Source organism: Alternaria conjuncta, assembly GCF_024043145.1.
Source record: "Alternaria conjuncta strain BMP 0040 chromosome Unknown scaffold_1, whole genome shotgun sequence".
NCBI lineage: Eukaryota > Fungi > Ascomycota > Dothideomycetes > Pleosporales > Pleosporaceae > Alternaria > Alternaria conjuncta.
In genome coordinates this window covers 2851713-2868472 of record NW_026250090.1, presented here as the reverse complement: position 1 = coordinate 2868472, position 16760 = coordinate 2851713, and the positions used below count along the sequence as shown (strand labels likewise).

Below are 16760 nucleotides of genomic sequence, written 5' to 3'. Positions count from 1 at the left end.
GAAGAAGGGATGCATGCAACTGGCCCGCCTCACCTTCTTGATACTTTGGTTTTCGAACTGCGGGCTGCTATGTCTCTTGCGATCTGAGCAACCTATTCACGTCCTTACAGCCCCTCTGGTAAAACTTGTACATAATTCCATTGTGACTGGTCCTCCCATCGAAGCATCCATCATGAGGCTGCAAAACCGAGTCGCGATAGTGACGGGCTCGTCCCAAGGTATCGGGCGAGAGATCTGTCATCAGTTCTTCGTTGAGGGAGCCTTGCTCGTATGCGCTGATCTTAGACCTATTGGAAAGGGCGAAGACACTGCTACACACGAATGGATCATCAGCAAAGGCGGACGGGCCGTTTTCATTGAGACGGATGTCAGTGTAGCCACCAGCTGGGAGGCACTCGTTGCGCGAGCAGTGGAGGTATATGGTCGACTTGATATGTAAGTATCCATCCAGCTATCATATGTACAGTCATGTAGGGGAAATAACTGATATCGTGGCCCTAAAAGAGTGGTCAACAACGCAGGCATCTGCACAGAGGCCAGCAACCCACAACCCATCGATCAAGTCGACGAAGATATGTTTGACGCCCACATGCGCATCAACACACGAGGAGTCTTCCTTGGCTGCAAATATGCCGCTCGTCAGTTCAAGGCACAAGCGCCGCAGCCCAATGGTATGCGCGGTTGGATCGTAAATCTCGCTTCGATGGTATCCAACATCGGTATGCAGGGCCTCAGTAAGTTATTCCACACGAGAACATACGATGATTTTGCTTTTGGCGTTGGGCTTACACGTTCCAGCTGGGTATACGGCGTCCAAGGGTGCTGTGGCTTCGATGACGCGAACCATTGCGCTGGATGTTGCGAAAGAAGGCATAGTCGCCAATTGCATTGCTCCGGGATGTAAGTCGCCCTTTCCAGTATCGCATGGGCCACTCTAATATCTTTCGCCAGTTTCGCAAACTGCAATGCTCGAGGATGCGCTTGGTGGGGCCTTGTCATCCGCAGCAGACGCGGTCAAAGCCTCTATACCTCGGGGTAAATTTGGTCACCCCCACGACCATGCGAGAGCTGCGGTTTATCTCGCTAGCGATGATGCGCAGTGGGTAACTGGACAGGTGTTGAACGTTGATGGTGGCTTAACAGCACAATGAGTCTTGCAGAATTTGCTGTGCATCGGGTCGCACATCCAATCAGGTGGTCTTACAAACAGCCCGCAGGTACTGCCTCCGGAAACGTCTGGACTTCTTGTTAGCCCTCAGAATTGAAGTCTGTCTAGAACATGAGAGCTCTCGCATATACTGTAGCTCCATACCGGTTGTAGTTGTGCCTGCATGGCATGCAATGTGCCGGCAGCGGGCGAGTTTTAAGGATACCGCGCCACAGCCCGTTTGGGGGGCGTCCTTCCGCCTTCCCCGCCCGGGGCGGGTATCTGTGCGTCAGGCTTCCCTCTCAAGCTTCCCTCCCAGTATTGACCAGCTACTGCCCTCCCTACCCTCTTCTCATCTCGTCACTCGTGTTGCCATCAAAGATTCTCTCGGTTCGTTGCCCTCCCGTAGCACATGCCGCATCTTGGGCGGGCGTGGCAAGCGACGTGGGGCCGAAAGCGGCGCATGGACTCGGAAACATCCTCACCATGCCGCATCCTCGCATGTCACATGCGCGAAGCGCGGTTCATTGGCAGCACTGACTGCCCGACCTTGTCACATTAACATCAGGCCTCGTCCTTAGACTTGAATTTCGCTGCAAGGCGCTACTTTGGGAGGTGGATGCAACCTTGGCAGGATCATTGCCTCAGCATGGGGGATTACCAACATCCAGAGGCAAGATCTTGTCTCAGGTTCCGAAAAGGATGTGCGTGAAGCTCAAGATGGTAGCAGTATTGTTCATCTTCCTGGACATTTCTCGTCAAGGGATCCATGAAAGGGGACACTCACGAAGCACGGGTGTTTTCCTACTGTCAGCACATAAAGTAGTCATGGGGAAGGAGAGGAGATTTCATCGAGCATTATGCCTAGTCCTACCTCCCCCTCGCTGGCATTGGCCGTCCTTGTTTTGCTTCCTTTCGATATCATCACTTGGGCGCTTCGCTTTCATGTCCGACTTTCTAGAAAAGCATGGGGTCCGGATGACTGGTCTATGGTAGTTGCAATCGTACGAACACGTCAAATTCTCCCAATATCACATTTACTTATAATGAACAGCCACTTTTTATCATCTCAACGATGGGTATGCTTGGGATCGCCTTCACAGGAGGTGGAAAGAGGGACGACGAACTTACAGTCAACGAGAAGCAGACAGCTATGTTTGTAAGTCAAGCAGTGTATCCACAAGGTTAATCATGCTCACTATATACAGTGGTGGTCAGTACTGTCATGTCACAGACTGCAAGCTCGACAATAGTTGACTCCGCACAGGTTCATCATGCAAACCATGTTCTGCCTTGCCGCTATCCCCGTCAAGTGGGCCATTTGCTTCACCTTACTCCGCATCGCCAATGGGAAAAAGGCATATGAGTGGTCAATATATGCTATTATGGCGACGGTCGCGTGTGTCATGGCCTCGACGACTATATACGAGTTCTTCCATTGTACTCCAATTGCGATGAACTGGAAGGCTGTAGAGGGCGGCACCTGCAAGGCACAAAGCAACATTACTGGATTCAGCTTTGCGCTTTCTGCGGTTTCAATCTTCTCGGATTGGTTTTGCGCTATCATGTGAGTTCTACTGAAGTATTAGCTTGTGTCTTGACTGATCGTGGCGTAGTCCCATCCCACTCCTTTGGAACGTCCAGATCGATCTCCGCGTCAAGATATCCATCATCGCCCTCCTCGGCCTCGGCATATTCGCATCAACAGCAGCCATCGTTCGCCTCACAGTGACACTCAACCTCAGCGCGACAACAGACTTCCTCTACTATGCTATGCCCGTAGCGGCATGGGCGCATGCTGAGCTTGGGCTTGGCGTTGTTCTTGCAAACCTTTCGGCCTTGCGTCCCCTTCTCGAGAAGATGCTCGACCTTGGCTCGACATTGCGCAGCAGCAAGAAGCGTACCGGCGATCAGGCGTCTGGTGATGCATACATGGAGCTTGAGGAGGGTATCGGCAGTAAAACGAGGACAACGTTGTCGAAGAGGCTGAGCGGGCGAACAGGAATCAAAGCAGCTGTTGGTGTTGGAGAAGATCTGGATGGTACCTCATCTCTAGGTGACGATGATAGGTCTACGCGCAACATTATGAGCCGACACGGGCAGCATAACATACAGATAGAACATGAGTATGAGGTCAGCTATGAGAAAACGAAAGGCCATTGAACAAGACTAGCGGCTGGACACATGCAATGAGGGAGAGAAAACTTAGAGCCGATAACTGAGCGTCCGATGTATGGTGAGCTGTAGCAAATGATCATATACGATAGCATATTAGAATCAGCTGCCTTTCATTGATGAGTTCTTGCGTCCTTCGCCAGTCGGTGAAGATTGTAGATAAACAGCACTTGGATCTAGAGCTCATGGATCGGCGCACAATAGACCCCTGTCGCTGATGCATGTCTGATTAGCCACCCCAGCGACTGGTATCAATGTCCCAACAGTCACGAAACGACATGCAGCATACCCTGGCTTAGGACACATATCAAAACCCTTACATATATTGCCCATTACTCGACAGATGCTACAGTCACTTGTCCAAGCGTTGGGCACAAGCTCAAAGCTCGTAAGAGGCGAAGCCATTCTTCTGGGCAACTTCCATGTACGATCTCCTTCGCTGAGAGCGGAAGTCCCTTGAACAAGCTTGTACGCTATGGCCACTGTGGTTGCGGGTCAATGTTCCTGGAACGATGCTGCATGCGCTACTGCATCCCGTTGCGTAGGACTTTTGGCGATCAAGACATCGACTGTGCGAGAGGGGAAGCTATGGCAGTCTGAGGCAAGCCCATAGCTACGCTGATCTAGACACTAACTTGTTTTAGTACAGCTCATAGTTCTATATACATTTACAGTCGTTTTTATCTTTACCTTAATCTCCCATGCTTTCTTCTCTCACCCCAAGGCAGTGTCCTCGTTGAACAAGATGTCTCGCCTCGATAGCAACAACAATCCGCCAGACACCTTGCCCGAGAAGCATAATCCAGAACCCGACACATCTCCCATGTCCCTCGATCCCGAAGAAGCAGATCGGCTACGATCACAAGCACTCTCAACAGACGTCTCGAAACTACGACATGGTTATTTCCTCAGTGCAAGGATCGTTGGCTCGTTCTCTGGAACTGGAATCGTCGTGCTTGCGACGTATTTCCAGTTCCAAGCCTTAGCTGCTGCGATATCTTCCGTCAACGCAGACATCGGGCCAAGCGCCAATGTTGCCCTCGTCAGTACGGTATGGACTGTGTCGCAGCCTATCTCTCTCTTGCTGTTTGGCCGACTCAGCGATCGCTTTGGGCGCCGCAATTTTGCCTTGGGTTCCTGCGTGCTTGCGATCATTGGTGGTATCGTCGCGGCCACAGCGCAGTCTATCGAGACGTTGATCGGCGCCGAAGTTATCATGGGCATCGCATCTGGAGTGCCAGCAGCGTATCCACTCCTGGCGGGCGAGCTCGTAAGTAATAGGTACAAATATGTTGGTACTGCTCTAGTCGTCGTGCCAAATGTGATTGCGACCGGCTTTGGGGCATACATTGGTCTGCGATTGGTTCAGGTAGCTGATTGGCGATGGATCTTCTACATATACATTATGATGATGGGTGAGTCGGCATATCTTGCGGCGCCTTGACATGCTAACGACCATCAGTTCCCGGCGCTGTCTTGTGGTTTTTCTTCTACCACCCGCCTTCTTATACCCAGCTTCACGGCAAGAAGTCCAGCAAGATCACCGAACTCAAGAAGGTCGACTGGACAGGGGTCGCCCTTTTGGTAGCTGGTCTGGCTCTTTTCCTACTTGGCATCTCTTGGGGCGGCCCTGCACAGCCGTGGTCATCTCCAAGAATCCTCGGTCTTTTGCTCTCGGGTGCAGTGGCCATTATCGCGTTTATCCTCTACGAGGTCTTCCTAACGCCGGTACAACCGATCGTTCCGATGCGCTTCTTCCGCGACATACGTGGGTTCACCTGTCTGGAAGTCATTTCAGCGACTTACGGTGTCATCAATATCGCGCTTTTTGTTATGTGGCCACAACAGGTTGTCTATATCTTTGGTTCCACTGTTAGTTCCTGGGAAGAGACTGCATGGCTTTCAACAACAGCTGCATTCGGTCTTTGGGGCGGGATAGTCATTCTCGGTCCTCTTATGTCGTGGATTGGCCACATCAGATACCAGATCTTGGTGTCTTCGATCTGGATGACCGCTTTCCTTGGTGCAATGGCCAGCATCACGGTGGAAAACAAAGCTCGTGCGATTGCCTTTTCGTTTCTGGCGGGTTGGACCATTGGATGGGGCGAGGTCATCGCCGCGATTGTCGTACAGTATGTAGTTTCGGATCAAGACCTTGGTGTTGCGTTCTGTAAGTTCTTCGTTTACAACCTTGTGAATGTACCATTGCTGACTGGCGATAGCTGTGATTTCGGCGTCTCGCACTATCTTCGGTTCCATCTTTACCGCCGCATTCATCGCAGTCTATACGAATAAAGTGCCGGGCTATCTTGCATCCATAGTACCTCAACGCGTTTTAGCGGATGGACTGCCGGAAAGCTCGTTAGGCGCGCTGATGACAGCTGCCGCGACCGCCAATCAAACAGCTCTTCTAGAAATCGATGGCATGACACCGGAACTGCTTCGCACCACCAACATAGCTATCAGCGATGCTTACTCCGAATCGTATGCTTACGTATACTACTTCGCTGTCGCTATCGGGGTGCTTGCAATCGGCGCGTCACTGTGTATGCGCGATTTCGATGGCTATCTTACTGGCCATGTATCGAGGCAGCTGTACCGCAAGAGAGACACCAGCACTGACCCATTGGAAGCTACCACACAGGTAGCTGGTCAAGGCTCGGTCGACGACAGCGACGGTGCCACGAAGGCCTGATGTGGTCTCTAAATATGATGGCCTGGATTTGGAGAAGATATTTGGGATGCGCAAGCTGAGAGCGCCCGGTTTCATGCATTTGGATGCCTTTGCGTGTCGCTCTTCACCTCGCGGACATCCCGCGATTGCGATTCGGCCAAGGAGTGAACAATTGGTTTACGCAGAAACGTAGCATAAAACAGCTGTAGCCACGGTGGAAGTAGTATCGATGTTAATAAGTGCTCGTACAACGCGCAAGGCATGATGCAAATGCGCTCGTGGGATCGCGAGGTTTGGCACTCATTTCCCTCCAAGGGGTGCGCCAAGCCGCTAACTGTTCTGGGCTTAGATGTGTCATGCCATCAATTGATGACGTGATCGAAATTGCACGCATCGCGCTCATCCGCACCACCACCATCTTCGCACACATGGAACTCGGTGAAACGTGCATGCATTCGAATGTTCATTACTAAGGGTATATTGATTCTTATCCAACGGGTTGTTGTATCCTGCGTGTCCAGTCGTCGATCCGCCGCCGTTTCTTTCCTTCCGCGCAGTCGCTGAAGCTCCAGTACGGTTCCGTGTGCCAGGACTTACTTTTCGATGCCGGCTCCAGCACAGAGTCCTGCATTTGTGGTATCTCTCTGCGGGGCTCGACGCCGGCATCCGGATTTGCTTCCTCTCCTGAGCTCGAGACGTCGTCATCTCCCTCTGCTGCACGTTTCCACTTCTCTGCCATGTGCAGTAGGTACCCCAAAGGCCGCAGGTTGGGTTTGGAGCTCGCGTCAATGGCATTAATCCATTCCTGGACGGCGTCTCCGTCAAGACATTGCTTCTTGACTGCTGCGTATTCCTCAAGATCGTATGGGAAGTTTGGTTCCCTGTCATCGTCCGAGCCTATGATGGAGACTGCTGCTTCTGCTGCAGCTACCAACTGAGCTTCATGGGCCGCTTCTGCACGTTTCACCGCTTCAGCAAGCTTGCTTCCGGCGCGCACATAGTCGCGGCTGAACTCTTCCTCTATGAGGCGGTCGGGTGCATCCGGTCGGTCGGCAGCAGCAGCAACGCGTGCCGCGAGAAGTCCTCGTCGGAAAGTGTTACGATGTTGGTCGTGTTGACTTTGAGCCTCGTGCTTCTCTCTCCGAGCTTTGGCCTCTCTCACGATAGCAATGGCCTGACCAACGCTCAACTCTTCCAAGTTTGCTGCTATCGTCGTGGCTTCATTCTCGCCAGGCAGAAGCTTAGAATCCTTATTTTCATCGAAGCGTGACACGATGGGAGGCTTATTCGCCACCCTCATCCCTTCAACCCTCTGCGCGACGGGAGGAGCACTCACCGCCTTATCATCCTCAAACAGCCCGCACCGGACAAAGATATCCTGCAAATTCTCCTCTACTACCATTGCAACACCTTCCCATGCTTTACGGGCAAGTTCGATGTCCCGCAATAGAGTTTCCTTTTTCTGGTCAATCCTTTCCATCTTTTGATTTATCTCATGCGCTTCTCGGTGCAAGCGTTCAGCCGTAGGACTTTCATGCGGAGTCGGCGTTCGGCCTCCACTGAGCTTCGGCAACCCTTGCAAACGATGCTCGACGGACTTTTGCGACAGCCTGCTCATTCTCAATTCCTGGTCCAGTTTCGGTATGGATATGTCTTTTTCGCGCCGGTATTTGAGGCCGGTTGAGATCTGGGTTTGGATCATCGTTGCCAGCTTGTATGGAACCTTCATCAACATTACAGGCGGGCTGCTGTCCACCTGGTCAGTCTTAGCCCTCTTCAAGATGAACATCTCGGCAGCTTCGTTGGTGCACAGCTGCTCGATGTCTGCCATGCTCTCCATGATCGCACTTTCTGGGCCTTCCAGAGGTGAACCTCGAGTAGAATTATCATGCGTTTCTGTATCGTTGTTAGCCATTGGAATGTTTACACTTCCGACGTCTTTTATACGTTTTTCTAACGACGAAGACAATTTTCTCCGGCTTTGATATATATCTGGAGGCGGTTCTCCGGTCGTTCTTCTTTTCTTTGTTCGCATGTTCTGTGTGACGCCTTTGCTGCCCTGTTTAGCTGCACATCTTTCGCTGTTATCGCGATTATTGTCTTCGCCACATTCGAGCGCTCGCTTTCTGGTCTTTCCAGTCTGATCCGCTTCATACTGAGGGACTTCTTCGAAGTGATCTTCAATGTTGACCATGATGGAGGGGCTACGTCTGAGGCGAAGGGAAGACTAGGTATTTGAGACTGTAGATGTAAGCGAGAACAATGCACTCCTTTGTTTAGTTTTACATTGTGGTCAAAGCTTGTCTTCTATACATGAGTCCTAGGTCTCCAGTGTCTTGCGGCTTCGCTTCTGTAAGTCGCGAGTAGATACTGTCCCAACACATGATGCCGCGGGTCGACATCAACAAAAGGACTTGAGCAGACTCTAAGGATTGCGATCTCTCTTATTTAATAAGAAGTACCTTTGCATATATAGTAGTTATATAATTTAGAAATTATAAGTAGCTTATCTTACTTTATATTATTATAGTACTATAAATAAGATAAAAGAGAACTAGAATATTAAATTATATATACTATAGTAAGTTAATAGTTAAAAAATATATAATACGTACTTTAGCGTCTTTATTACTTTTATAACTTATACTATAGCTACTAATATCTTTTTTATTAATATTATAAGCGTTAAAATTAAACTTTAAAAAACGCTTATACTTATAAATAATATTTTAGCTACTTTTACTTTTCTTAATTTACTTAATATTAATAAAGTAGCTAGTATATTATAAGCTAACTTTTTTATACCTATTTTTACTATTATTTAGCCTATTATTTTTATTATTACTTTACTTATAGCTTTACTTATTAGTTAAAATACTACTTATTAGTAAAAAAATAGTATATACTTTTTTTAAGTATAAAGTATATAAAAGTACTATTAACTTAGAATTTAGCTAACTATATAAGTAAGACTTATATAGTATAACTATAAGTAAACTCTAAAAAATAAGTAGTAAATAATTTACTTTACTATTTTTTATAAGCTAGCTTTACGCTAATACTATAAAAGTATAAGTACTTTAGTAGTACTTACTTCTAGCTTAGAATATAAGTAAGATATATTAATAATATTATTTATAGTTATAGCTTAAAAGTATTAATAAAGTAAAGGTTTAGAAATAGTAGTAGCTATTAAGTAATAGAATCTATGTTTAGGCAAATGTGTGTCTTATGTGTGTCTTATGTAGACCGAACGCGAAGGAACAACTAAGGACTTGAGCATTAGGACGGTTTTCGACGACGTTAGGCGACTAGGTATCTTTCGGTCTATTACATTGCCGATGTGTTCGCCACCCTGTTCACTCAATCTGAATGGTGTCGAGTGAATGGCATGTGTTAGTTCGCTATGCAGCGCGTCGCAATATGATTGCAGCGACGTTGCACGTTCACAGAGCACGATCTGCTTCACTGGGCCAAAATATATGCATCGCAATGTTCACGGACCATTGCATGAAACTATAAATGTGAACACACTTGCGGTGTTACCCACGAAGAACCCCCCTGCATCCACACCGGTTAGACCTGTGACTACAACCCAATCCAACCACGGAAGTCGTTTTCGGATCTTCACGGCTTTAGCATCTGAACCCGCATATTGACGACAGATATGGCAAGAACAAACGCAGGGGCTCGGCCTAGTAGGGGCAGACGTGTTACCTGGTCACCTTATGCCAGACGTGCCCGTAGCGAAGCCGACATGGACAGACTGTTGTGGCGAGCGATACCTCCTGGCTTCGATGGCCCTATCATTGACGAATTCCCCGGTGAGCGGATTGAGGCGGTCTATCTTGTTAAAGCTTCGAACACCAAGCACTTTCGGCTCCTCTCACAAGCGGAGATTGACCGGCTCAAACTAGGTGACTTGTTTCGAGCCATAGTACACGAAGCAACCACATCTCCTCGTGAAATTGGAGAAAAAGGAATGACACCCACCATCTTTGGCCAAGCGGTACCCAAAGATCGATTTTTTGTCCTCGTAAAGAAACACCGAAAGCACGGGGTGTTCGTACCTGTGACATCACGAGAGTTGCAGGGGCTAGAAGGCCTTGGTGAGGCAGAACGATATGCTTACATCGGTTTTCGAAAGGAAGGGGAGGTCTTTGACCGCAATAAGCTTACTGAAAAAGACCCCCAGTACCTAGCTAAGTGGGATCCGCTTATGCTTGCCGAAGGGGACTTAGATCCCTTCTCGTTTGCGAACCTCTCTTACCCAACGTCATTGTATTGGTCCAGCAACCTCCTGCGTGCAGGCTGCCTGACGAACCTCAGTACCCAGCGGGTGCTTGAGCTGTTCGAAGAGATCGACCAGGTCACTCCAGAACAAGATCTTTCATCTGGAATGGAAGAGCTGAAGGATGAAGAAAATGCGTTCTTATTCCAGCTTCATGAGTCCACTGCTAGCGGCGAAGAGGATCCAGACCGGCCAAAAGGTACTGCAAATGAGCAAATCGCCGCCTACAGCGCACGACATCGTGACGTCGAATCTGTTTTAAAACCTCTGAAAGAAGTCGAAGATAAGATATTCCAGGCCGTGGACGATAGCACCATCAACGCCGCCAAGGCAGAGAACAACGTGCGAAGAAAACGGTTCGATTACCACAACGCGCTTCAAGCTGGTGACATCGGTACACTTGCACTAGAGTTGTACCAAAAGGAGATCGAAGAAGCCAAGATTGATCGTGACGAGAAGCAGAAGATCAAGGATGATATGGTGGCATTAGCTGAGGAGATGGAGCGGAAGCCCGAACTGAGGCCTCGTATCCCGGCTGGCGCGGAAATCACGGAGGGGCAAATGACTATCATTAATGACGCTATGCGATCGCTTCAGGACCGTATGGATAGCATTTCCAAGCAGATGTAAGTTGACTGGGTCGACCTACACGTATAGATAGACATTGCAACATGTCTTTACAGCGCGTCTTTACAGCGCATGATGTGATATATTTCAAAATTTGTCATTAACTCACCCCCTCACCGCATCTACGCCGTAAACTGAACATCACTCTAAGCTATGCATCATGGGCCAAGAAATGTATGATGTGATCTTGAAATGAACATGATATGGTATTGGGTATTATCGCACCAAACAACTAACTCCAAAGCGCCTCGCTTCTATGCTATCGCAAGTCCTCATACACGCGTCAAGTTCGCTCCCTCAAAAGCATCGTACCAGCCCTTCATTTCCCACCGCCTCGTCAACAGCCATTGCTTCGTCTTGGCATTCTCATAAATGTACGGTTGTTTCCACCACTTTTCGTGGACGCTGACCAGGCCCTTGGCGATATCCACGTCGTTCGGACAACGGATGTTCCAAGTGTATGCGATCTCCCGCCACGGCATCGGCCCGTCCCAACGATGTGCGAAGTTCATGAGGTTTTGTTCGGGGTATCGGGGATCGAAGGAGTTGGGTGTGTTGAGGAGCTCTTTGTAGTAGTTGAACGCGTCGAGCGAGGGTGCGAGGATGAAGAAGCCTGCGTTCATCTTGCCGGCCTTCTTCAGGCCGGTGCCGTGACCGGGTGGGAAGGAATGGGTCGAGTCCCATACTTCGGAGTTGGATGCGAGGAGGTAGGTGGAGGGTAGGTTCGTTTCGTTCGTGGGCTTGGTGGCAAGGAGCTGGGCGCCTGGGTCGTCGAAAACGCCGTCGAGGTTCTTGAGCAGCATCGAGTCGCCGTCCATCACCAGGATGCGGTCGTACTGTGTCATTTCCCAGACGCGTAGCTTCGTCATAACGTCGTCCCATCGGTGCAGCTCGGCGTGGACCCAGCTGTCGTTCTCGGTGTGCAGGAATTCGACGGCGTGGACGATGGCACCGTCCTTCGCTAGGCGGTCGCGCCGGGCCTGAGAGACGCTGGGTGTGACCATGACGACGACATCGTGCTTCGTGCGAGTCTCCTCTTTGTGTACGAGCTGCCAGACGAGAATACGGATAGCTTGGAAGTACTTGTCCTCCTCGAGATCATCGCCCGCATCAACGGTTCCGGAGAGAAATGTGACGTATGCTAGTCTCTCCTCTCTGTCGAGAGTGATGTTGGCGTTAACATAGGGCGGTGGTTGCGGTATCGGCTCCTTCTTTTCTTCTGATTTGGCGGCACTGTCGCTTTTGTGACTTTTGAACTCCGGAATAGAAATGTGATCGAACGCGCGCGTTTCCACGGCGAGAAAGACAAATGTCGACACGATCACAAACGTCCCCAGCGCAATCCGGATCCATCGAGGGCTGGCAAAGATATTCCAAGAGCCGGAAGGCTTCATCCAGTTGGGCTTCGACCCAGACATGGACGCCATGGTGCTGGAGCAAAAGAACGACTGAATTCCAGCTTACCGGCAGGCAGCGACGCCCGCCGTATTTCAACCTCATCCCTTTCCACGCCGGTCCCGTAAGCCCAGCCGCATCCGGTTGGACAGCATATTATGCGAGGGGGCAAACCCGTCGAAAGGTAGGCAGCCTACCATGAGTCGCGGACACCCCGGCATATCTTGCGCTGTCCAGACCCTTGCGAACGCTGACAGACTTGACAAGCAAAGCTTGGCGAGAATGCGATAGTTTGATTAGCTGCTGAGCATGCAGCGGAGATGATCGCCCCCGCCCCCTTGTCGGCGCAGTAATACCAGCTCAGCCCTGTACGTCTGGGGACTTGCCCGTCGAGTATCGTGAACATAACGGGCCGAACGCTGACCTAACCAAGACTGCACAAGCAGAATAGACTCGGTGCAATGCGCAAATGTTTCCTCCTTGGATGCGCCCTTGGAGGCCTTGAATAACCGTCCGAAAATGAAGAAATTGATGCGAGGCTCGTATCGCGTTTGATCTTTCGCTCGTTTGCCCAGAATAGCCGGGCTAGCACCACTCGCGCCACGCCTACTTAGGTACAATCCGCTATTTCGGGGCGCCTAACGACGCCAAATTAAAAACGCAAAGCTTACGGTCTGGAAACTTACAGAAAGACATGCTGTCGCAGTAACAGAAAACTTCTCATGCGCAGTCCGATCGTTCTTCGGAATGTTTCGATCAAACCTTGGAACTATCCGGCACCGACGGAACCATAGTACAGGTACACGAGCAGACTAATCTGGTAGAAGCACAGGCATGTGCATGCCTAGAAGGAGCAAGGTCTAATAAGATTATACGCATTTCTTTCCTGAAAAGTCTGACGGGATCGTCGGTGTACTGTAGGGCCGTTGCAGCCAGAGTACCCAAGACTGTGATTTCGGCCAGATTTCGCCTGTGTCGCGCCGTGCTGCGGTATTGAACCTTGTCAATCTTCTAATCCGCTGGTAAGATTGCTGAATAATCGGTGGAGTACCGTTGGGGGTTCTAGTGTAGGGATATACTAGGCGCACCATGACGGCAGCGCACCTCGTCAACGCCATATCACGGCGGGTGTATGGTTGTACAGATATCTGGGTATCGTTTCATCTCCTGCCATGCCTCACAAGAACGGTGTATGATCTCGCCTTGGCCGCTGATGGACGGCGCAGCCACGTCGGTTACGCAAGCTACACGTTGTAGAGGTACGCCTGACCGGCGTTTACGCGGTATGCAGAAGCTTTCCAAGCCTTTGGGAAGAGTGCGTTTATGATGCACACGTCGAACAATCCCTCAATCTGAACGGTTTCCGCATAACGCTACTTCCTGATGGTCTTGAGCTCTTCAGTCGAGGTCATTCGAGGGCTATCGCGGGTACCTGTACCGGGTTTCTCGTAACGGGGTAAGACTTTGCATAGGATGCAACGCGGCAGAAGCAAACATTGTACCTCAATGGAGCTCAATCGCCGTGTTCGTCGCATCTAGATGGAGGGGCGGAATTCCCTGGTGTTCTTGGACGCCCCAAAGTCAAACATCAAACGTGTTCTTCCCCTATTGTGAGCCCGTCCGTTAAGACGTGGTGATAGCCCCATCGCTCATCACAGCGGTATCAGATCGTTCGCCTTCCACTTACATTTGACTGCAGCCAATGAGACGCAGATGCATGCGTGTGACGTGGTATATCGCCGGGTCCGCGGAGCTGTGTGATGTAGTCAATACAAAGCTGCAGGCCTAGGAAGATAAGGAGGCGAAGCAACCCCAAATCCTTCCGGGCGAAGTACAGGATGCAGACTAGGTACTCAAACACAGCACGTGTTTCAGCTTGATCGCAACATGCAACCCAACTCGTCAGCCTGGCGGCGAGCGCGATTTTACGGTCATTCGTGGAATCGTGTGAGATCAGTGGAGGCTGTGTACCTGTCGTCGTCGGCCTCAGCAAAACGCGCCCTGAGTGATGCCCACGGCCAGTCGCTCCGCCATGAGTTTCGCAATTGCAGCTGCATCATTGAAATGCTGGAAAACATCCAGGCCAACGGTTTGCGTCGACGTCGCACCTTCCCCTCGAGTCTGCCTCGGCAGTTATGAGTCTCGCGTATCGACAGACGCAAGCACGACCAACAGAATGCTTGTTCATCCCTCGCCCCACGATGTTACGTGCGAGGAGGCCAAATGCAGTCCTACCAACTTGCCAGAAGAGAAAGAGCCTACAATTACTTCGGAGGTCTTCGAGCCACTTAAACCTGAAGAGATGAAGTGGATAGATGGCGACATGGGGCTATCGCTTTCCGATAATCCACATCCTGCACCTCGTTCAATCTAGAACCCAGCATCATGAAAGATGGTCACTCACAATCTATTCAAGTATCAAGCAAAACCGCTAGACGCCAGTCGACAAAATATTCGGTTACTACATCTCCACCCAAAGATTCGAACAAACGAGCGATGTTCGACGATCTCAACGAGTAATGTAAAACTCTCTACGACACATTGAACACCTGACTACCAGAGACTTGTGTCCAACCCACTTGCTGACCGATTTTAGAATTATAATTATTGAACGTCGCGTTCCTGTGATCCTGTCGAGGATGTCAGCGTTGGCCCAGTGTCCGCCGGAACACAAAGCTACTAACCTCTGCCTGCAAGGCTTCGACGATGGCTTTTTCGAGTTCCTTATCCTGAAATGCTGCGATGTCCTTTAGGGCAAGAAGAGCATCCCTGGATTTGATCTCAGACACCTCCATTTTGCAGAGCCTACGCTGCTCTTCGAGCGCTACAGGATACAGTTTGACGAGATCGTTGACAAGCTCTGCGATATCTTTGATCAACTCCTTCAATTGTCTCTCTTCATACAACGTCCATTGTACTCTCTGTCGTATAGGTGTTGTGTTTTGGCGCTTCGAAGATAAGGTTCGCATCTTCGCATGCAGCGACTGGCCCACAGCCTCCATGTCTGTGGCTGGGTCCAGAACTTCATCATTCCAATCAGCTCCTCCTGTATGACTTTTATATTTGTTGGATATATCCTCCGCGTCCGCGAAGAGGCCCACTACCTGTGTCAGCACTCTGGTCGCTGTTGCCACTTCATTTGGCGGTCCTGTCGCTAGCCTCACGCTGTGGGCATTGCTGAAATCGCCACTCAATCCAACAGACTCGCCCCAACGCGAAACTCGCAATCTCTCATTCTCTAGCCTTAGCAGACTGGTTTGAAAATTGGTCCCAAAAGCGCGACCAAGCCGGACGTATTCGAAGCAATCGACAGCGTTGTTGAAAGTGGTAGCAAGGGCAACGATGCCGATGGCAAGACCAGCTCCTTCCATGCTTGAAGGCTGTAAAAAGATGCTAGCAATGAGACAAGAAATGCTATCTGGGAGCGGAGGGTTTGATGCATCATATAAACGTGGAGAGACTCGGGTTTCGTCGATGCTCACGGGCGTGGCTGAACCGCTGCATGCTCAGGTGACCTCGGGAGTCTGCCTCGCAAGAGCGCACAACATGTCTCTAGCCGTAATTACCTCCCTGCATTTGGTGGCACTGCCAGGCTCCATCTCTTACTTTCTGCCTTCGTTTTTCCATGCTGCTCAATCCCCATGGATATGCGCTCGACTGCACAGCCTGTCAGCTTCAACAACGAGGCTGCGAATATCGCCATTCAAGCAGGGGTGTACAACAACCATGGGAATACCAATGTGAAGTATGCGACACTATCTTGTATCAACAGCATCATCTGCGGTAGCTGACGGAACTGTAGTCTGAATCAAGACGACCCGATCAGAAGATTACCACAGGCTACTGAGGCGCCTTTCAATGCGTATACCAAGCAACACGAACCTACTTGTCTTCCCCATACACGAGAGGACATCCTGGACCAGATATATCGTTGGACCGACGGGCAAGATGAGCCATGTGTGTACTGGTTAAACGGCCTAGCAGGAACTGGAAAGTCGACAATCGCGCGTACCGTTGCTCGAAGGCACCACGATCTAGGAAATTTAGGGGCCAGTTTCTTTTTCGCCAAAGGTGGTGGCGACGTCGGGCATGCAGGCAAGTTCGTGACGACCATCGCTGCTCAGCTTGCAGGCCGTGTACCCGCAACACGCGAACACATCCGTGAGGTGGTCGAAAGATTCAACGATATATCAAATCTCTCATTGCGCGACCAGTGGCAACAGCTTGTCCTCCGGCCATTATCTGGACTGAGAAATTCAGATGGTAGCACTTCTCTTGTCTTCGTCATCGATGCGCTAGACGAGTGCGATGATGACAGTACCATTCAAACTGTCATCGAGCTGTTGGCCGAAGCACAGGTACTGAGCGAACCAAAACTTCACATCTTCGTGACAAGTAGGCCCGAAGCAGCAATTCGAAATCGTTTTCGCCGTATGCCAGACACATTGCAT

At 50.2% G+C, this 16760-nt stretch overlaps 7 protein-coding genes across 7 annotated transcripts; 4 read left to right on the top strand and 3 right to left on the bottom strand.

Moving 5' to 3' along the window:
• Positions 1-172: 172 nt before the first annotated feature.
• On the top strand, positions 173-1151 carry J4E85_000994 (uncharacterized protein; the record flags this gene model as incomplete). The annotated part of the gene is made up of 4 exons (XM_051465282.1): positions 173-435; positions 505-734; positions 799-900; positions 952-1151. 4 exons carry the CDS (start codon positions 173-175, stop codon positions 1149-1151), a joined length of 795 nt encoding a protein of 264 aa, XP_051331803.1.
• Positions 1152-2222: 1071 nt separating this feature from the next.
• On the top strand, positions 2223-3310 carry J4E85_000993 (uncharacterized protein; the record flags this gene model as incomplete). Its single annotated transcript, XM_051465281.1, has 3 exons — positions 2223-2302; positions 2415-2714; positions 2764-3310. The coding sequence occupies 3 exons, from the start codon at positions 2223-2225 to the stop codon at positions 3308-3310; spliced, it is 927 nt and encodes a 308-aa protein (XP_051331802.1).
• Positions 3311-4067: 757 nt separating this feature from the next.
• J4E85_000992 (uncharacterized protein) lies at positions 4068-6017 on the top strand (the record flags this gene model as incomplete). Its single annotated transcript, XM_051465280.1, has 3 exons — positions 4068-4737; positions 4785-5492; positions 5545-6017. 3 exons carry the CDS (start codon positions 4068-4070, stop codon positions 6015-6017), a joined length of 1851 nt encoding a protein of 616 aa, XP_051331801.1.
• A 466-nt stretch (positions 6018-6483) lies between these two features.
• J4E85_000991 (uncharacterized protein) lies at positions 6484-7836 on the bottom strand (the record flags this gene model as incomplete). The annotated part of the gene is made up of 1 exon (XM_051465279.1): positions 6484-7836. The coding sequence occupies one exon, from the start codon at positions 7834-7836 to the stop codon at positions 6484-6486; it is 1353 nt and encodes a 450-aa protein (XP_051331800.1).
• Positions 7837-9753: 1917 nt separating this feature from the next.
• Positions 9754-10917, top strand: J4E85_000990 (uncharacterized protein; the record flags this gene model as incomplete). Its single annotated transcript, XM_051465278.1, has 1 exon — positions 9754-10917. One exon carries the CDS (start codon positions 9754-9756, stop codon positions 10915-10917), a length of 1164 nt encoding a protein of 387 aa, XP_051331799.1.
• Positions 10918-11186: 269 nt separating this feature from the next.
• J4E85_000989 (uncharacterized protein) lies at positions 11187-12341 on the bottom strand (the record flags this gene model as incomplete). Its single annotated transcript, XM_051465277.1, has 1 exon — positions 11187-12341. The coding sequence occupies one exon, from the start codon at positions 12339-12341 to the stop codon at positions 11187-11189; it is 1155 nt and encodes a 384-aa protein (XP_051331798.1).
• Positions 12342-14913: 2572 nt separating this feature from the next.
• Positions 14914-15311, bottom strand: J4E85_000988 (uncharacterized protein; the record flags this gene model as incomplete). Its single annotated transcript, XM_051465276.1, has 2 exons — positions 14914-14931; positions 14994-15311. 2 exons carry the CDS (start codon positions 15309-15311, stop codon positions 14914-14916), a joined length of 336 nt encoding a protein of 111 aa, XP_051331797.1.
• Positions 15312-16760: the final 1449 nt, after the last annotated feature.